At 37.3% G+C, this 21,821-nt stretch overlaps 1 protein-coding gene across 2 annotated transcripts in view; it reads right to left on the bottom strand.

Annotated features, from left to right (window-relative positions):
- The window catches only part of LOC106962045 (ephrin type-B receptor 1-like), a 90,394-nt gene that overhangs the window by 8,337 nt on the left and 60,236 nt on the right, over positions 1–21,821 (bottom strand). For both annotated transcript variants that reach the window (XM_015056195.1, XM_015056196.1), the window contains 7 exons: positions 19,121–19,383; positions 17,139–17,214; positions 15,675–15,799; positions 5,560–5,725; positions 5,116–5,221; positions 2,392–2,453; positions 2,100–2,297 (listed from right to left, as the gene is read on the bottom strand). In XM_015056195.1, the coding sequence (XP_014911681.1) occupies positions 2,100–2,297; positions 2,392–2,453; positions 5,116–5,221; positions 5,560–5,725; positions 15,675–15,799; positions 17,139–17,214; positions 19,121–19,383 (996 nt within the window). The remainder of the gene's footprint in view (positions 1–2,099; positions 2,298–2,391; positions 2,454–5,115; positions 5,222–5,559; positions 5,726–15,674; positions 15,800–17,138; positions 17,215–19,120; positions 19,384–21,821) is intronic.

Below are 21,821 nucleotides of genomic sequence, written 5' to 3'. Positions count from 1 at the left end.
TCAAAGTGGTTCAACAGACCAAAGGCCAAAGCACATAGTTGCAGTGTTGAGGGTCTGGACCTGGTTCATGACCTTTAACACCTAGGGCTCAGTGGGCTCTTTGGGTGTGATTGGTTTTTGGTCCTGTGTTAAATAAGTTATGAGTTATCAGGAGCAGACCATCTGAAGGAAAAACATTTCTCAACCTGGTCCGAGTTGCAGTAAAAGAAAAATATTATCCCATAAAATAAAAGGTAATGGCATCTAAACGAGTTACAGATTATAGCAGAGAGGTATCAGCATTCACACGGCGACCCTCACACGTTCACAATCCCCGTCACATGGTTCTTTATAATGCTGATCTTTGAACTATTTAAATCACTAAATAAGATTCAATTATACGAAATACCACATGCCCATGAACTCTCAATGAGAAGGACTGGTAAAGCACTACAGAGGTTGGACTCATCTTTAAAATCTAGAAAAAAGATGAAAACTAAATCAATCTTGTTAGAAGTGAAACATTTAGACTTCAACGAGGGCTGGAGCAATATCTGCAGCTTATACACAACTGAAATAATTAAAGAAATTGAATGTACTTTTCCTGCGACAGACTGGCGACCTGCCCAGGGTGACATTAGCTGGAGAGGCACCAGCACCTCCCGACCCACTAAGAGACAAGGGTGTATGGCTGGAATGTACTTTTCATGGAGAGTTATAATGCAATAATGCAAAATGTAAGAATGTAATTCCCTCATCAAAAATATACTGAGCGCGGTGCTTTGACTCCCATGGCAGCCATTCATGGGTGCCTTAACGCTCAGACATATTATGGTCTACCTCTTTACCCAAAGTTCTGCCTTACCACGCAGCTCCCCTAGACTAGCGGCAGCAGAAATGAGCAAACACCTGGTGGAACTATGCATCTGCTGAACTCAAGGAACGGTTGTAAACGGCAGCAATGGACGGCAGGTAGAAGCATTTATGTGGGCAGAAATAGTGGGAGGTTCTTAAAGAGACAGAGGCCAGTTTCAAGGCATCAGATAGGAAGTCAAATTTCTATTAGGTGGTTTTTAATATATACAGCATTTTCATGACATCTGATGGTATTTTATTGTGCAATAAATCATATAAAAATTCACAATACCCTCCTTTAAAAATAATGTTATCCATGAAACTGGGGCTAATCATTCCTTCAAATCATACTTAATTGAATAAATATTTATGGAAATATAATTGTTTATAAGCTTATAGCAAAATATTATGGTGAAACAAAAAGATTCATTCATTTCTTTCAGCAATCTGATTCTTTTTGTTTGAGTCAAATCGTTCAAAATTATCGTGTTGCTCAAATATGTTAAAAGTTATATAGTAAAAAATGCTCTATGAGCTTCTTTTAAAAATATTACATTTAATGGGTGTTTATACAAAATTAAAAATCAAATTCCAGTATGATGTTAAGTGACTGATCCAATTAAGACATCAAAAATAATGCACAACAAAACCAGCGCAGTCAGTTTCTACAGAAACAGGTAAACATTCAAATCAACACCCTGTGTGATGAATGTCTACAAAGCCGACTGATTATTTCTAATCATCAGAATATGTTTGGCTGATGAAGGTCTCTCACCAAGATGTTGTTTGACACATTTTACAATTTCCTCCATTAAATCCAGAGATTACAGCATCAAAACAATAACTTCTGCTGAATTTTCGTGACCATCGTTCTTCCTTTGCCAAACATCACACAGCATTTCTACAGAGCTCACAAGAAAATGCAAGAAGACCGTTTTAATTTATTCCTGTGAAAGCTTTCAGCATGAATAAAACATGCTGACTTCAAAGGAAAAAATAATAAAGCAAAATGACAAATTGGCATTGCATGATTCCAGATATTTCTCATCGACACTGAAATGTGGCACCGTTGTTTTATCTGGTTTGAGAGTTGGAATCACAATTAAACCAAAGTAAACATTTTCTTTACATCTTAATCTAAACATAAAAAAACTTAAGGTGGGATGAGAGTTTAATTTTAATTTTCTTTTAAAAAAAAACAAAAGCTTAGAGAAAAAATGAATTAAGCAACAGTTCAAAAGGACTAAACCTATGAAAATCTCTACCTGATCCGATGACTTCCTCTATTTTGACACAAGAGGGGTCGATTTCTTTGGCAAATTCCCGCACTGCCTCGTTGGGGTCTTCATAGGTAAAGGGGTCAATATAGATCTTGACCCCTGGTGAACTGCGACCCTCAGACAGGGTGGGAAAAGTCACAGTGGGGGTGGGACCGCTAAACATGTCTGGCCTCAGAGTCACTTCTGTAAAGAAAGTTCACAAATAAACTTTTTTATGAAAAGAATCCAGGAGTTTTTAATTATTTTTACACTAATAAAATATAGATTGTGTGTCTACCTCCTCCTGTGTTGTACTGCTGCAGCTTGTCGCCGTACACACTCTCCTTCAAATGTCTCCTCCTACAGTCAGAGGGAAAAAAAGACAGACAAAGCTTCAGGGGGAGAAGTCGCAAGAGCACATACATTTTACAGAGCAGCTCTAAATGTTGCAGGAGTAAAATGCAAATTGGCAATTTTCTCTCAAACTGGGTTGAAGTAAAATAGTTATCCTGTTAAAAAATCTGCTGCCGAAACAGTCTGTCTAGAACCAGTTAGGATTGAAGGATTGTTACTGCTCTGTGTCATCAGCACTCATTTTCCTGCTTTCCCCTGCAAACGGAACAAGTGCAGAAACGTCCCGCAGAATCTCCATATGCCACTAGATCTTAACAAGACCCACAATAAAGGAGAACCTCAATAAATAGTTGAAATCTAAAAGGGATAAATTGTAGTTCAAGTTGTTATTTTTGTTAATTTTGACAATGACTGCTTATGGATAATGAAAACCCAAAATTCAATTTATTAGGAAATGACTATAGCATGTGAGACCAATCAGAGAATACTTCATGTTCTTTCATTATATGCATGCATTAATACACTTGTAGCCGTTTCCTTTCTGTTGATATCCCGCTAATGTTGAAAAAACACAATTATGCAATTGCAGTGTTTCCATAAAATAAAAAAATAAAATTGAAATCACATTTGAATAAGTTTGTTCATATGATAAGTCATTAAAAATCATGTCAGCGGCGGATGTAATCATATCAATATTTCAGCATTTTCTGCATAACATCATGCGTTTCCATTAAATCTACTTTGGTGCAGCCCAAAAACCCCGTCATCCCGGCGTAAAAACTTTTTACCTAACAAACGTGAATATTTTGGAAGTTGCCTTGTTTCCACTGAGCAAATTTATTACAAACTTTTATGTTTAACGGAAACACAGTTGGTGTGTCAGTGTCTTCCATCTTGACACATCAGTGCACAAACAACCAGCGTGTTGTGTAACGGTCTTTCATACCCTGACCACAGTTTCCTTATGATTTTCTAGACAAGACATCAAGAATTAAATATTCATGCAATGAAAATAATTTTCTTCCAATGTTTTCTAAGAAACCAAATGTTATGTTTTTACTCATCAAAATTAAAAAGAAACAAAAGCTTAAATGATATCACTTTGTGAGTGAATTGAATATATGAGCTCCAGATTTTCAGTAACCCTGAGAACATATCTATAATTTAAGACATTACATTACTGCAAACAGGGAGCTAGAAATTCAGATGTTGGCCAGGAAAACCATTTTATAGGGTCATAACATTTGGCACACACGTAAATAGAGCAGCGCAAATGAACATAAATCTTGGTCTTTGTTGTGAAATTGATTTAGCTTTTAGGCTACTGAGTCCAACAACACAGTCAACAATCAGCGAGAGCAAACCTTCAGGAACATTTATGTGAGATGAATCCCTAATGCCCACTGGCCAGACAAGATCAGCAGATATAATCTGTGGCTAAGCATCCAATAACTAGCAACAGCTGGTGAAATTTGAAGAGGACAGATATGGGGAGAGCAAAACCAGATAAGTTTGGTCAGAGAAGCCTGAAAGTTAACTAGAAATGGGACAACCTGGAAAATAATGCCTCCCCTGAGAACAGGTCTGCTGGGAGAGATTAAACGCAGGCGCACACCTGGTTATGGAAAGAAAGAAAATATTGGCTCAGATCTCAAAGGCCTAAACTTCTAGAGGAGTGGCACATTAATGGAGAAATCTTTATCTTGCATATATTATGAAAGTAAAATGAAAAAGTGGAAGGTGCTTTGAGATATAATCACTCTAACATAATATTTCCAAGAATTTGTGTTTAGCATTAAATGGCCTAATTCAGTTTTACCCTGCCCAGAGTAGACAATACAATAAAAAAAATAAAAAAAAGTTTTATTGTATTACAACCAAAAACACACATCTTTGGAAAAAAGTGTCTTTTTATATTATTGTCAAAAGAACAAAGCATCAAGAAATAAAAAAAGTCAGTTTGGTTAAAAACTGAAATGACAACTTCCACCTGTCAAACCTTTTTCCCATTTTATCTCCAGATGTGCTGCTCTTGTTTTGCTTGTTTGAATTTTTTTTTTCTTTTAATCTATATGGAATACTAAACTGAGTTGTTTTATATAAAACCTTTAACCATTTACCATACGACTCAAGTTCAAGACTTCTCTGCACTTTGAAACCATCTTGTAATAAAAACACCTGACCTGAAAACCATATCCTGATATTCAAAGGAAGATCAATAGAGCTGCTGGAGCAGTTGAATGAAGACTTAATATAAATGTATTTTTGTCAAGTTTCTAGTGTAAATATCTAAGAAAACTTGAAAACAATCTTACAAGCAACTTTTCAGCGAGAAATGTTTTATTAAGTCAATAATTCCTTTATACTGATGAAAAAGTATTAGTTCCTTAGGCACACATTTTCCCCATAAGTGAAATAATCTGCCAATGGAACAATATTAAGGAAATATTGACTTAAAAGAATATTTTAAAATATCTTCAAATATTTTATTTGTTTAGCACATTTAAGCAACAAAGCAGTACAAAATGATTTACCTCCTAAAATGTCTTTTGTCTTATTTCAAGTTTTCTAAGATATTTCCACTAGAAACTTGCCAAAATAAATACTTGGTAAGATTTTAGTTTTTTGCAGCGTAAATGTGTTTATTTGTGTGTCTGCTGTGTGTTACCTGGTACATACGATAGCCAGAGCTACCAAAGAGACGATACACACTCCGCCTACTAAAGAACTTGCAGTCAGGTAGAGCTGCTGTCCAAGCTCTGACTTGTACTCATCTGCAGAGGCACACACACACACACACATAATTTAGCAATGCTGAGATAGGGATATCTGTTTTTTATATATTTTTGTCTTTCACACACACACACACACACACACACACACACACATGCCTATCCTAAAGTGAATACATGCTATACAGCTAAAATCTTCCATAATTCCAAAAAAATAACACTCATTTTACATGACTGCACTCAATATGCAGGCAGAATGAATTGCCTCACAGCCAGGTTTGCACTTTACAACCTTTTGCACTCTCTCAACCCGTTTCCTCTCCAGCAGAAAACCTCCACTCACATCTCCACACAGTCCAGCCAGCCACCCACGCTCTTACCGTCTGTGAGGGTCTGGAAGAGCATCTCTTTGCTGTAGGCTCCGTAGCCTGCCACGGTGCGGGCCCTCACCTGGACCACGTAGCCGGTGCCGGGCCTCAGGCCCTCCAGGACCACGTTGGGTGTATCGCTCTGGACCACTGAACTGTTCAGCAACGACGACTGGAACTGCAGAAGAGGCAGAGCAAGATGCTGATATACTAAACTTTACCTTGACAATCACTGCAGGTGCATCACAATAAATTCCAATATTAACAAAAAGTTAAATTTAGAGTGATGTATTGATGTGTGTGTGAATTTAATGGCTTTTTATCTTTGTGTTTTTGTGATGTAATGCACTTTAAACTGCCTTGTTGCTGAAATGTGCTAAACAAATAAGCGATTAATTGATTGATTGAAGCAGCACAAATAAATTTAAAAATGCAATAAGTGCAGTAAGATTGAAAAGACATTATGAGATAAAATACATTTAAAACAAAATACAATCACAGAATAAAATAGAAGGAGAAGGTTAGTTAAAATAGATATTGTAAATAGGAAAAAGCTCTTAGTGAGTCTTGATTAAATAGATCTAGATCAAACATTTGGTCACCGGTATGTGTAACATCCTTAGTGATGTTTTCAGCTCTTGTGAGACCTAAAAACTGCCAGCAATTGTTCAACAGAGAAGGGAAAAGACATCCACGTCTTAATTACTCTCTCCAAACAGAAATTAAATACACCAGAGTAAACTCCACCGTCGGCTTCAGCAGCTTTGATTCAGATCATTTTTCCAGATGATTCTCAGGAAATGGAGCTGCTGTTGTACCTTTTTAAGAATCTCCAGGGCGTGACAGTCAGAGATGTGAACATCAAGGAACTTAAATGAATGCACCGTCTCAACACAGACATTATTTATGTAGAGGATAATGATCGTGTTGCGTTTCCTGAAGTCGACAGAAGGTTGTCGGTGGCGCGCCAAACCGACATTTTCTGGAATTCTTGTCCAATTTTTTCTGACAAAAGAAAATATTTTTGTCAGAAAAGGGACTCTGGATCACTAAGTAACAATCACTGCTGATGTTTCAGCTGTGGCTCAACACGAGGAATGCACACATTTTCCTGACAAACCTTTTCTTTCATTCGACTTTCCATTAACATGCTTGGATGCACCCAGTGACGGTCCACAGCGTTTCCCACATCTCGCCCAAAGACCACTGCAGGTGGGAACCAGTTGCCCCTCACCTTGCACAGATAAATCCAACCAGGTTGGAATTTATTAAATCAAGTTTTTTTATTCACCACGTTTACATCTTCAACTTTAACTTTTATACGCATCATATTTTGTCAGGAATAAATTTTAAATGTATGTAAAGCCGCCATTCACAAATAGTTTTACTGGTACCATTGCCTAGTGTACCTTGAGATTTTTTCTCTTGTATATTCCCAAAACAGCTGCTCTCATTCACATTTATAAATGTTTCTTTCTTCAGAATGCAAAATAAGTATCCAGTTTCTGACTCTAAAGTCAAACATTTAGACACTTTTAACCCTAATATCACCAGCAAGTCAGAAAGCTGCTACTTTAGTCAAAAACACATTAATAAAGGCTAGATAATGAAATTTTAAGTTGTTTTATAGAAGCGGCAGAAGCACAAACTTGCTGCACTTTTGCACATGTTGCCTATGCATAATGTTGTCCACATTGTTGTTAAAAGGTCAAAATGTTCATCTTCAGTGAAGTCCTGATTCTTAATGCCACCAGGCAAACTCCTCCATCATGAATGTTATTTCAGCTGCTCATCTGCCTGAAAGAAAACTGAAAAGAGAAAATTGCAGCATCACTGTTGCATCTTCCACCCGTAGACAGCAACATCAGGGCGCAAACATTCTGAAATATATGTTGACGTTTTGATTTAGAGCTGCTTTCCTCCGTTTTTTCAGGACTTCTCAATGCTTCTCATTTACAAAATCCGCTATGATGCGACATCAACATCTATATGGATCATAAAGAACCCTGTTCATATTTCATTTTCACCGTCTTTCAGCTTATGGATGATTAGCATTTTTATGTCAATTATTTCTCCAACACACCTAAACCCTTTCCTGATGACCATTTTTCTTCCTCCTTGCTCTTTTGAGTCATTCATCTTTCCATTCTATGCAAATATAATAAGGGCTTATTGCAGTTAATTAGCTTTTACCCACAGAGAAAGACGAGCATGTGGACTTCTCCCTTTGCATTCGTCTCCATATTATCTTTCCCATCTCATAAATCCAAGGCTATCACCTTTTACCTCCATCTATGCCCCCTTCTTCTCATTTTAGACTTCCTATTTTCTGTCATTTTCTTTCAGATAACAAGGTTTTACAGAGGCTAAATCTAAGAGCGGGCGGCAGAACGAAAGGTCTGCTGTGGTGGCGGCGCGAAGGTATAGGCACGAGAATGAAGGACGGCGGGGTGGGGAGGTCGACGGCAGAGCAAAGTGGAGAGGAAAAGAGATGATGGTGGTGATGAGGAACACCGCCCAGGAGGGACAGGAGTGGGTGGAAATCGCTGGTAGATTGGGGAGAAAAAGGGGGATTATCAGGAGAAGACATGGGGTTAAAGATGATTGAGTTTTCTATCATAAATATTCATGGCGAAAACCCATTTTCCACATGTCAGTCATTAACCCATTCTCTTGTATCAAAATACCAATCATGATGGGATCAAACTTTTTCCTCCTTCCTTGTCTTGACCTAAATTACGACCATATAATGTTGTGTTTGCAAAATGTTATTGCACATTTAAGTCGACGATGTTGCTGATAATTAAGCGGTGGGTTTTGGATGATTTTAAAGTTTAAAAAGTAGGTAAGTTTTGCACAGAAAAGACGTTGCATCAGTGCTGGAGTTCAGATTCTGGAGTTGTGTGTGGCGAGGAAAGCTCGACTCCATGCTGACTGGAGTAAAGAGGTTAGGGGGCAGGCCGTCTGGGAAGGCCTGGCAGACAGAGATAAGTATTGGGGGAAAATTTTGACTTTCTCCACCATATCAAATTTACTACATTAAAACTCATTATCTATAGAGTGGGAGTGAGGGAGGATGGAGTGAAGAGCTGCAGGAGATGAGGAAGGTGAAAAAAATGACAGAAAAAAGGGTGCAGCACAGCTGTGTGTCCTCTCTCACCAGGCTTATCAAACTGCTCCCACAGGACATCTTCACTTAAAGCTATGAGCTAAAATTAGTCTTTACGTGGTTGACTGCTTCACAGTGGGAAATGCAGAATCCTAATTGACTTCAATATGAGACTTTATTAACGGAAACCTAGCAGCAAATAAGGCCGACTCAGGGCGCAGTAGGAGTTTTGACTGCAGCCGTAATAAATATCTCACTCACTCATTGTAATTGTCCTCAGTGCTAAAAGCACATCATGTTGTGCGACATCATGTCTGCCGTTTTCCATCTTTTCCTGGAGCGAACTGCAGGAACACGAGTCTGTTCGGTCCTGATCAGAATTGGTTTTAATTTAACTCTGTCCTTGTTATTTCAACAAGAAATCGAGTAATTATGAATTTGCAAACGTTGCTGTGAAGGTACATTTCAATGTCTGAGTTTTAACCCCAGCAAAAAACCCTCATTTGTGTTGGTTTACTTTATCTCGATCTCATATGATGTGAACACAAATAAATATTCAATTGTAAAACGATGTTTTGAATTTTCTGTAAATGAAATCTGAATAATTTGCAGTGTATGCAGGTCTTTGGGGATGTTTCTAACAGCTATCCTCATCTACAGAATGAAATTGTTCTTTTTTTTTTGGTTTCCAAATAGCCTTGGACATCGTTTTGGTATTTCAGATCCCGTTTGGTTCCGGTCCATGCCATTTCACACAGCGCATCCAGGATCTGCTTTTACTGCAACTTCATCCATATGACTTGCATCAACTCCAGTGGCCCTCACCATGATGCTGCTACTACCATGTTTCATGGTTGTGATTCAGGTGTAGGTCAAAAAGTAAATAAACTTTTTTTTTTCTTTTCTGTGTTCCCTAGAGGAAAACCTCTAAATGAAGACCAGATTTATGAAGTGCACCATTAATAGTTTGACTTTGCGCAGGTCCTCTGGCCATAGCTAGAGATTTCTGCAGCTCTTCCAGAGTTACCACGGGACTCTTCAGTGCTTCTATCATAATTGCTCGTTTAGCTGGGCCTGTTAGTTCAGGTTGAGGGCCGGGTCAGGTCTGCAGTTGTTCCAAGCTAAAATCTAACACTAATCCATAATATGTTCAAAGCTTTAGGATATAATTTTATGACCTACTCTTACTTCACTTTTCTTTTCAATAATGTTCTCCAATAGCCCTGCGAGGCCTTTATGCTGAGATTATATTACACACAGATGGTATCTGCTTACTAATTCCCTGGATTTTATTTCAGGGCAAAAGAGCAAAAGAGGCTTAATACATATTTATGGGAAAATGGGAAAAGGTTCAAGAGGTAATTATTAACATCTCTGTATGCTGAGAAAACTCTGCAGTGAGGAAGTTATAAATGCATCGTTTAGTTTCTGGACAGAGTTTTTGTTTTACTTTTTTTGTTTATTCCCTCTAAAATGACAAAAAAAGAAAAACAGATAGTTGTGAAGTTAAATAGAGACTTTTCTTATTTGCTGGCATAGAGGACTCAAGGATAAGCTTTCAAAGATAATTTGTTTTCCAATATTACTGCAAAGCATCACAGTTCTAACCAGTGCAACACGACTTTTGGTTTTGCATTTAAGTGCACACTTTTGAATTCCAGACTAAACATGCTCAATTGTCTGAAACGCTTGTTCAGTTTTATTCTCCTCCTCAAAAACAAACATATGGTCCTCTTTCTGGAGAATTCAGTAAACAGATCTCATCCACCAACATTCTGCAGCATCCAGTATTAGCTGAAAAGTGTACAAATCATTTCAGATCCATTTGTTCCTTCTTTCTGTCTCAAGAGTCCCACTGAAAAAGTGGCACATGTTTGCATCAGATCGGAGTAATCTTCTAAAAAAAACCTTCGGCAGAAACAGATCAGACAAAAACTGACAAAGAATATGAGAAGTATGTAGTTCTAATGGATAAAAAACAAAAAACTGTTTAAAAATGTCAGAAGTTTCATGTTAGGATTCTAAATTATTGGATTGCACAAAGTATTTTACTACATTTTTACATGAAGTTTGTACAAATGTACTAAGTAGCCAGAAAAATGCTAAATAAAAAAAAACTTTAGGCCATCATTTGCAGGCCATACATTTTACTAAAGCACAGAAAATGGGGATCGGGTGGAATCATCTATAATATGGGTGAAAAAAAAAAACAAATATTGGAGGTGATTTTTGTGAAAACTGTAAATTAATTCAAATATTCCCCAACTGGGTTTATTACACGGGCAAATTCTGATTGGATCCTGTTTTCCAGGCAATAATTTGAAAAGAAGGAAGCCAGTGTTATTACCAAAGTGGAAAGCTGCATGTAACTGTGTAATTTCATTATTATTGTAACTATGAATGATTCTTTGTAAATCCATGCCAGAGCAGTATGTTTTCTTCGGGGTTTCAACGTGCATTAAAGTAACATTTGGTTGATTTAAATGGCAATTCTTGTGTTATTTCTATAGCATTCCACTTTCCTGTGCATATTGTGTTTCTGCCCAAACATTTTTGAGGTTGAAAAGATCTAAAGATTTTGGCCAGTTTCAGTCTCTAGTAATATTTCAGATGACCAGTAGAATATTGGTTCTTTTTACACCATAAAAGCACAACCAGACCACTTACATAACCTCTCTGCTCAAGTTAAACACCTGCAATCCATTACTGCATCACTATTATTGTCACATCCTCATTTTGTGGCAGCAACAAGTTGGGGAGGGTCCCCCTCCTCAGTGCTTGTTGGGGGATGTTTACTGTGAAAACTGCAATAAACTCAGACGTCAAGAGTGAGCCTGAATGTTTTAATTAAAGACAACTGCTGAAATTGAGCCTAAAAGAGCCACAATTGGCAACATTTGCAGTACATAATGAGAGGGGGGGGGAATCTTGTACACCAGCAACTGCAACCAAGGAAAAAAAAAAAAAAAAAAAAGATTATACTTTTTGTAGAGCAAAGACAGGTGGATTAGGAGTAAAAATGAGTGGGTCGTGAGGAGGCTCGTGTTCCTTTCAGTGTATCTTACACAATTCCTTGTAGGTGATTTGCTTTTTGTTTTTCATCTATCTGCAGCGAAGTGTTTTTCCAGGTCTGGGCTCAGCTTCAGAAAAGAAGGGAACAGTCTTTGCTTTAGGTGACAGATACTCCAGTAACTTACCTTTCATGCTCACAGCTTAACATTCAGCAAATTACAAGGACTTAGTAAGAGATCCCATTTTCTTTCATTTAGGAAATTTTACTCCTGACAGAAACGCAGCAGCAGCCTTTCACGGGAAAGCAATCTGGTTCCACAAGTTTTACCCCTGAATTAGTAGCTCTTAACACCGCCCCGGGTCTGGCATTCTTTTTCCTGCCTGACTCAAAATTATCGGGAATTTCTCCATCTGTCAGGCAAGCCGGGGGTTAAACTGCGGCTCCATTTATCATCTGCATTCAGATATTGATAGCTTGATAGCTACATTGTTAACCACACATGTACAAACAAATAAAAACACAACTTCCATTAAGAGGCTGGTACATTACCTTTAAATACTGAAAAAAACTCAGATACCTACAGAGAGCATCGATAAGGACACCTTCTGGGCCTTTATGGAGATTTTCTGCAAAATGTTTGCATGTTAAAGAAAATACCCTCTAGGGTAGATTTAGAGCCTGTTGGAGGAACTGCATATCAAACATGGCTTGCAAACACCTCAGGAACCCCCTGAAGAAAACCTGATAGGAAAAACTACACTGGACTAACTGACTAAACCCCAGGGAGGAGCGACAAAGTATCTGGACATTTTTAACTCATTGTATGAAAGCTAAAGCTAAACTTCCACTGAGTTTTGAAGAAAGTGCCTAAAAATACTTTTCAAAAAACATTTTTTATTTAGTCTGATAATGATGGCATTAAGGCTTTAAAGAAAACTGAAAGGTTTCAGCATCCACACATTTAGGTTGAGGAAAGTTTCCCTTTGTGTGTTTGAGACGCTCTGGAAAGAAAATATTCAATCCTTCCCTGATGAGAGAATCTGTGTGATCCCAGAGGTGTCAGAGTCCACAGACAGAAATGAACACATGAACACAGCGAGAGGAATCTGGGAGGCAATCTCCTTCAGCAAACAGACGGCCAGCATTAGTCAGGACTGTCCACAAACCGGGTCACAGTGCACAATTTGAAATATGAAACCAGAAAAAAGTAAAGAAAAATGATGCTAAAAATTATATTGACGACTGAGGTTGTGTTTACTACAACATCTCTTATTTCAGCTACAAAAGACTAAATTTAATACATATTGATTTTAAAAGCAATGTGTCTGAACAAATATTAATGTTTCCATTTGCGTTGTAAGTCTGAAACATCTGAACCAAATGAGCTACGCATCAATTATTTTCAACTTAACCTGTTCCACATGTCACAGTTCATGAAAATGCCTCTACATGACCGTTTTTACTCATTGAACCTTAAAATCTATCTTGAATCTTCTAAACAGATCCTCAGTTCCCCCAATCAATTTACTATAAATCAAATCAAACCTCTGTTTATCTGTATGTTTAAGTATTTTAATGAATTATAAAAAACATGTTGGAAATAATCCTATCAATTGAATACAAAATGTTGCAGTCTATCACCAGAAGTTTTGTTCTGATCAAGCACTAATTTATATTTTTATAGGCCATTTTGCACCTGCTTTCTCAGCAGTTACTACATTTTACTCCTCATTTAAGGAAATGTAGCATCTATTTCCCTGCATTGACCGTTTCCTTTAACAAAATGTATCCTGCGTTTTAAATGCTAGGCTCATACTCGTAATAAAGTCGGTTTTTGACATTTAGGGTTTTTTGTGTTTGGAAGTGAGTAATAATATTTTGCTTTGGTTAATATCTAGCACTTGTAATGTCTGGTGATTGGACAGATTTGTCCAAACATCAGTGATTGTTTTTGCCAAATTAAAAAATAAAATCCAAATGCTAAACTACTGTTCCTAAAAAGAGCCGCCAAACCTTTGCTTTGACTAGACAAAAGTCATTTTTTTTGTACTGAATGCTGTAGAAAAGCTTTAAGTTTCTAGTTTTTTCTTAGTTCTGCTGTTTGGTGGAGGGTCAGAATTGAAGCATTGAATTGAGGTTGTGAATCACAAAATATTAATCATTATGCTTCATATTTTGTTGGCATTAAATAATTAAAATATGAGCTTGTTATAAGGCCATATAGCAAAGGATTAAAGTGTTTAATTGTATCTTATTACAGCTTTACAGTATCTGAAAGGATGTCACCATAACCTCCAAACATTTCCCATGTCTGCTGGTTTACAAGAGCCAATAGTTAAGAAAAGTGTGTTTGTGTTTAATTGTTGAAAGGAGCCTTTCACTCTTTGTGAGACCCTGTCAGTGTGGCCACAGGCTACAACAAACGATCTGCCTTTTACTTTAAAAATCCATGTTCACTAATTACAAGATGATTCTGTCAAAGATGATGCATTTACTTGACTGGACATCTACCACCAGTGAGGAAGAAAATGCAACAGTTAAACAAATCACAAACATGTTGACAGCTTTCCGCCAGCAGCTGTCCTTAATTAATGATCATGCCAAGTGTGTCAGCCAGCGAACGCAGCAGTGGTTATTTTCATCAGCAGCTGGAGCAGCAGGCATGTTAAGTCACAGGAAGGAGAACGTGAAAATAAAGAAATAAATGTTTAAAAAGCGCAATCAACACAATTAAGAAATGTCGTAATGCATAAATATATTAACAACATCTATTGAGGCATCTGTGTTTTATGTGACATGGAACAAATTTAAAATACACATGAGATTTTTAAAGCATTAATTTAATTATTCACGACAGAAAATGTTTAAAATTTGCCTCCTCTAATAAGTTTGCCATATTTTAAGCAGCACAGTTCTGCCAGGTACAAAACGACGTTGTGCTATTATAAATCCATTTACAGCAAATCAAAAACACTTGCTTTGATTGATTTGAAGTAGACAATAAATTCATTCAATTAGCAACCTTGTCAAAGCTTGAAGAAACAGACTGTATTGAGGCTTCTGGAGGTTTTCTTTTTAATTAAACTTTTCATAGCCTGGTATTTAGAGACTGATGGTGTTGTAGCCTCGTTATATTTTTAAATGCATATACTGAATATTGTAGGATGTCAAACAGTTTTCTGCACTCAGTAATCTATAATAGATTTCACCACTTTTAATATTTTCAGTATAACAATATGTCTTTATCAAATTAAAATAAAGTTTAAGAACTGAAAGTGTGAACATTATAAAGACTAGAAATGTAAACAGATTTTACTGTAAGAGTTTAAAATGGAGTATCAAAAAATAACTAAAAAGCTTTAAATGCTAATAGCAGAAAATATGCTATGAGGTTTATGCAAGCAATGAAGAAGAATCAGTTCAAACAATAAATATATGTACTTTATGCTTTAAAAGTTAAGCTGAATTTAGATTTCATTTAGACATGAAATAATACAAGTTCCTGCGTTTAAAAGTCGTAAAATGTATAATATTGATATCTCGTAAAGTTTGCCAATACACCCATAAATTGGAAAAGGTAGCAGAAATTTTCCAGAAAAAAAAAAAACATGTCAAAGAATCAACTTGAGTCTGTGATTTTTGTTGCTAAAAATGCTGAGGAGATAATCCCAGACAATAATCTCACTCAGTTGAAAGTAGTGCAGTAATAACAGCTGCAGTTCACGATCACTAAAATTTTCTCCTTGTAGATTTTGAGGTACAAAAAAAAAAGACAATCTAAATTTCTTCATGGCAAGACATCGACGAGGAAACAAGCATTCAGATCTCTGTGAGCAAAGGTGTTTGCAAAATAAAGCAGTTTCTAGTACTTACCAACAGTTAATTAAATGACATTAATGCACTTCACATTGATCTTCCTGTTTTATCGACTCCCAGCAGATTACTGGCTGAGAACAAAACACCAAAATGTTCAGCCACACACACACATTTATCATTCCAGCCTACCTTGTCGTAGTATCTGATCTCGTAGTCGAGGATGATCCCGTTGGGCTGCTCGGGTGGCGGCCATGAAAGAGAGAAGCTGCGGCTCGTTGAGCTCACTTGGTGCATTATGGGAACCTCAGAGGGAGCTGGTATAAAACAAACACAACAACAACCAACCGATTAGGAGTTTTACTGATTCACCAGGATGTTTAGACATTATAAATATGCAAATAGAGTGTAATGTAATGATAAAATGCTTAAAATGTTTGCAAAGAAAAAGGTTTCTACTTCAGTGGATGTGAAATAAAATTGATGTGGGAACAAGTGTAATATTCAAATGCATTTTTAGCTGTGATCTCAGGATCTGTGGACATTTGGCTGTAATAGACTTCAGGATTTAGCTGCTAGTTATGTTTAATAAGATAGTTTCCTAAATCATATTTCTGCTATAGTTCTTTGTTAAGAGAAGACATGAAGGAATTATGGAGGCTATTACTGAAGATAGCAATGAAATGCACTGCAATGGTTCGCCTTAATGAAAAGTATTTGAGAGAGGAGGAAAAAAAGGAATCAAAGTAATTTCATTTTCTCTCCATGTATTACAGTGAATCATCTTTAGCCATTGTATCCGAAAAATCAATAATTCATCTTAAAAAGCTAAGTAATCCAGAGATTTTGGTGTAATTTAAGAAGTATCAGTGCATTTAAGTCCAACAATATGAATGGGCTGTGATTTGAAAGCCTTAGTCTTTCATGTCAATCCGTTGCTTTACAATTTTGTTTCTAAGTGCATTGAGTTTCAAATCATAAAGTTCTGCGAACGACACTGAAAACCTACTGCCTACATTAAAAAGCCCCTGCAATCGTAGTTAACTCGATGATGATAGATGATATTGTTGTATTATACAATATTTCAGGAGTATGAGGAGTTTGCATCAGACATCAGCTGAAAATGCAGTTGGAAAGTGGCAGAGTGGCAGTGGATCAGGTTTCGATTACAAGTGAGCCTCTGTTACAGTGGATAAGGTCAATTATATTTTCCATCAGAGAAAAGTAGCTTTCAAATCTAAATTTAAGTAGAAGTAGAAGTATGTCTCCATAAGATTTCGATGGAGCAATAACTCGGTTACGTTATGTTCGAATTACACAGCAGCAGGCTGAGTAGGAGAAGGAGTGCAGGGTAAGGGGAGATAAAGCTCAGAAAAGGAAGAGAGAGGAAGAAGCAGAAGAGGAGAGTTAAGAAAGGATTAAAGCTGCAAATGTGCAGGAAGAAGTGAAGAGGGGGAGGAACAGAGGGAGGTAGGAGATGACAAACCTGTAACATGTTTTATGAATTAAAAGGCTGTGGCTCAATTTCCTTTATCTCTCCAGCCATCCCTCCCGCATTTAATCCACTGTGCCCCAGGGTATGCTTACACACACAGACGCTTGTAAACACACACGCATGCACAACAGTTTTTTTTTTCTTTTTCAGTTCCAACTCACCTGCCTGATTGGTTGTAATGTTGATTGACAGCTGCTGGGCAGGATACGGACTCTTATTGGACACTCCATTGACTGCCTGCACAGTTAAAATACCAATGGTCAGTTTTTAAACAATAGAGACAATGCAGAACACAATTACATGTTTAAAGGAAGTGATTTATAGATGATATTTAGGAAGGTTGGAACAAAACAATTGTTAAAAAGACTAATTTAGACAGCTAGCTATATTGCTAGCCAGCTAGCTTGTTAAGTATCTAGCCAGCTAGCTTGACAAGCAGGAGCCTGGCCGGCCAGCTTATTAAGTATGTTTCTAGCCAGCTAGCTTGTCAAGTATGTATGTAGCCAGCTAGCTTGTCAAGTATGTATCTAGCCAGCTAGCTTGTCAAGTATGTATCTAGCGGGCTAGCTTATTAAGTATGCTGGCTAGCTTGACAAGCAGGTGCCTGGCCGGCCAGCTTATTAAGTATGTATCTAGACAGCTGGCTTGTCAAGTATCTAGCCAGCTAGCTTGTACAGTATGTATCTAATCAGCTAGCTTGTCAAGTACGTATCTAGCCGGCTAGCTTGTCAAGTACGTATCTAGCCGGCTAGCTTGTTAAGTATGTATTTAGCCGGCTAGCTTGTCAAGTGTCAGCTAGCTTGTCCACTATGTATCTAGCTGGCTAGCTTGTTAAGTATGAATCTAGACAGCTAGCTTGTTAAGTATGTAGACAGATATATAGATAGACAGATTTTCTACCTACTCAGATTTATTCAAATAAAATAAATTTAAAAATCTATGAATTGTCCTCTTTTTCCCCCATGTATTAAAAATCTGGCACTCAAATTGAAGCCTTTACACTTTTATAGCCACTGTATAATAGGAGAATGATTTTTGGATTTGTCCTTGACAGCACTAGCCAAATTCTGTTTGTGTCCAGAATTATTCATCAACTGCATCACATTAGAATAGCAAAATCCTTTGACTGACATGTCTGTCCAGTACCAAAAACAATCAAGCTGTTTTTTAAGCCTGACAGAAGACTCTGTTAAAATTGTCACAAAAGTGAATTGTTTTTAGATCTAATGTCTTATCTCTGAGACAAAGACAAGCTGACCACATTCTCTGTGGGTTTCAAAGGCGAGACCAGTCGCCATACATTGTTTGCCAAGTGTGCAGTTAATCATTCTGACAGGGAAACCAATGCTTTAGTCAGGGCAAATTAATGTTTTAATTTATGATAATTTACTTGAGGCTCTGCTAATTTAATTTCATGTTTCTGCTTTTCCATAACCGCTGGATCTGCTGTTTAGACTCGAACCCCCGCAAAACAATATGGTAAATCCAAAACTAAGAAAAAATAAGATTTTAATTCAGACTTTGACTTATTTATCTTAGGTTTTTCCGTGTAATGTGGGGGAAATAAGAACAATTTCATTCAATATTTTCAGAATACACTAGTTTACATATAACCCTGCTTTATAGGACAATCCCATAAATCAGAGTATTCAAATAACTATGTTTATATGTGAAGATATCATTTTACTCAGGATGTCCTTGGATGTCACAATTCAGAAACAAAATTGAGCTCTAAAATTTTTACAGTAAAGGAGCCAGATGGGAGAAGATTTAATGTTTATCACAATAAAGGCTTTACAGACATTACAGTGACCTTGTAAGCTGGCAGATATAATCACAGATTTTGCATAAAAGCCTGCAGGTCAGCAACTTTCTATGTAGCGCTAGTATCTTTGAGCATTTTAGTGAATAGGTGGTAGCAATTTGCATTTAAAACAAAAACCGACGAGAACAAGGCTGTTTTTAAAGTGGCTTATCATGGAGCTTTTTCACAAACAAGCAAAACTTGAGGAATGTTTCTCACAACATACGATGAATTTTAAGCTTTTAAACTACTTAGTTGTTTTTTTATACTGCACAGCAAGAATCACCATTTACTTGCATTTCCTTTCAAATCAAAGATAACACATCTGCAGGCACAAACCTGAACGTCAAAGGTGTAGGACGTGTGAGCACGAAGCTTGCTGATTTCCACCCTTGTTCTCTTCAACGCCTCCTTGCCTGGAGAATAAACCACGCTGTCATCGCATGGCTGGCATGCCCGCCGCTCGCTGCTGTGGCAACGCCGGCACACGACGTTGTATGACAGGTCGTCACGGTGCCCGGTGTCACGTGGCGAGTTCCACTCCAGGATCACCGACGTCTGATTCACAACTGAGACCAAATTGCGCGGAGCAGAGGGAACGCCTGAAAACAGGAATTGAAAGGGAAATATGAGTCAATGAGGAAGGAAAATACATGTTTGTAGTGTTGGACTTTTTCAGTTGTCAGAGATCCCCTTATTTGATACTAAAATGTGCTTTTAAGGCACTGCGAATGTAAAACCCATGATTTTACATTACTGATGATAATGGTAACATTTTTTTCACAAAGCATTTTCAAAAGATGACTGCCATCTGTGCTTGCCATTCACAAAATACAAATTCTCACACAGGCCTTAAAAACGTAAGCCAGTACAGGACAGGAGATGTGTCATTGTGTTTTTCTTTTCTAAACAATCATAGCAGGCAGACATGGTGTTATAATCTTGTTGTATGCTGAGCAAACGCTTTAAATTTAAAATATTTATCTCACTTTCTTGCTATTCATTTCATAAAATGCTTCTAATATTGCAGCTGGTTGGTCACCTTCCAGGCGGTGAAGACCACAGTGGTGCCTGTGGTCATCGGGGCCCTCGGGGCAGTCACCCCCAAACTGGAACAGTGGCTCAAACAGATCCCAGGAACAACATCAGACATCTCAGTCCAGAAATGTGCAGTTCTAGGCACAGCCAAGATACTGGAGGAGAACCTGAAGCTCCCAGGCCTCTGGTAGAGGACCCGAGCTCAGAGGATGAAAGAGACCACCCACGGAGGGTGAGAGGGGAATTTTTTAATATATATCTTGACTAGATAGATATATAGATGTGCGCACACACATTTTAAATTTTGGCCCCCCAGAGGTAGCCCCCTTGGCTCCCCCAACTTTAAAAGTCTAGCTCCGCCACTGTATATACACAGGGGTGAAAGTAGTTTTAAATTCTTGGGGGGGTAGCATGACAAAAGTGTGTGTGTATATATATATTAATTTCTTTATTATTAAATTGAATATAATTTCAGATCTTTGTATAACTTTTCTTCAGGTTAACTTAGAAAGTGAGCTATTATTGTTACTGGTTAATTTTCTAAACTACAAAAAGGGGTAACACTTTATTTGAAGGGGGGTGAATAAGACTGACATGACACTGTCATAAACATGTCATAACACCTGTCATGAACATGAATAAGCCTTCATGAATAGTTATGACTGTTGTCATAAAGCGTCATTCGGTAAATTATGACACTTTTAATACAAAGTTGACATTATTCAAAATGTCTTTGTTCTGACAACTTGACATTAACCAAGAAATCATTACTGATCTAAATTTGTTATAAAAGTATTACTGATTGCACTTTAAAAATGAGGTAACTTTATGTTATTAAAGGTAAAGTTTAAACAGTAATGATTTCCTGGTTAATGTCAAGTTGTCATAACAAAGACAATTTGAATAATGTCAACTTTGTATTAAAAGTGTCATAATTTACCGAATGACATTTTATGCCAACAGACATAAAACTTCATGAAGACTTATTCATGTTCATGACAGGTGTTATGACATGTTTATGACAGTGTCATGTCAGTCTTATTCACCCCCCTTCAAATAAAGTGTTACCCAAAAAGGTAACTGTTCGGGATCCTCAAATATGAAAAAATGCACTGATATTGATATCCGATAACAACACTAGTGTTATGGAAGATTTACCAATATTTTATTTTAAAAAAATTTTTATCTGATGACTCGATTAATCGTAAGAATAATCGACAGATTACTTGACTACTAAAATATTCGTCTACAACAGCCCTACAACTGATGCATGTAAAAAAAATTGGTGAGTTTTTGTATATTTTTCGTCTTGCTAAAAGCCGATTCATTAGCAAACAGTCCGCCTTCACAGCAGAAAACAGGAAGGCTGAACTGGGTGCAGCACAGTTGCAGGTTAGTAATGCTAACCACTATTGAAAAATGCTAGAAACGACCGTATTTTCTGGACTTTAGAGCACACCTCACTATAAGCCACACCCACAATGTTTTTTTTAGTTTTTTTTACTGGAAACGTACATATAAGCCGCTCTCGGTTTTCCACATGGACACAAGCTATCGCTCTGCCAGATCGACAGCCCTCAACTTAAAAGCTGCATCATATGAACTTCTACATGTTGTTTACATGATGAGCGGGTACGAGTTTGAAAACATTTCTCTGACGTTCCTGCTGCTAGCATATGCTTGTTCTAAATGAAAATCAGCACTTTCTTCTTTGATTTGAAATTTTGACATCCAATGATTCACTTCCTGCTAACGAGCCCCCTGGTGGTTGAAGGAAAATCCACAGAAAAGCCGCACCGGGCTATCAGTGCGTGAAGGAAAGATACCGTAGGTCTTTCCTTCCGGCCGCCGTCAGACTGTACAACACCCGCTGCTCTCAGTAGTCCACTACTCTTTACTATAGGCAATAAACCTGGAATTTATTTATTTATATTTCAAACAATACTGTTTCAGTACTTTCTATATTCACCTGATTTTACTGTGTAGATATAGATTTTTATAT

Source organism: Poecilia latipinna, unplaced genomic scaffold, assembly GCF_001443285.1.
Source record: "Poecilia latipinna isolate Pla-1442-1.1 unplaced genomic scaffold, P_latipinna-1.0 Scaffold1364, whole genome shotgun sequence".
In the NCBI taxonomy this organism is placed as follows: Eukaryota; Metazoa; Chordata; class Actinopteri; order Cyprinodontiformes; family Poeciliidae; genus Poecilia; species Poecilia latipinna.
The sequence above is the reverse complement of the archived record's forward strand: the minus strand, read 5'-3'. Positions and strand labels throughout refer to the sequence as shown.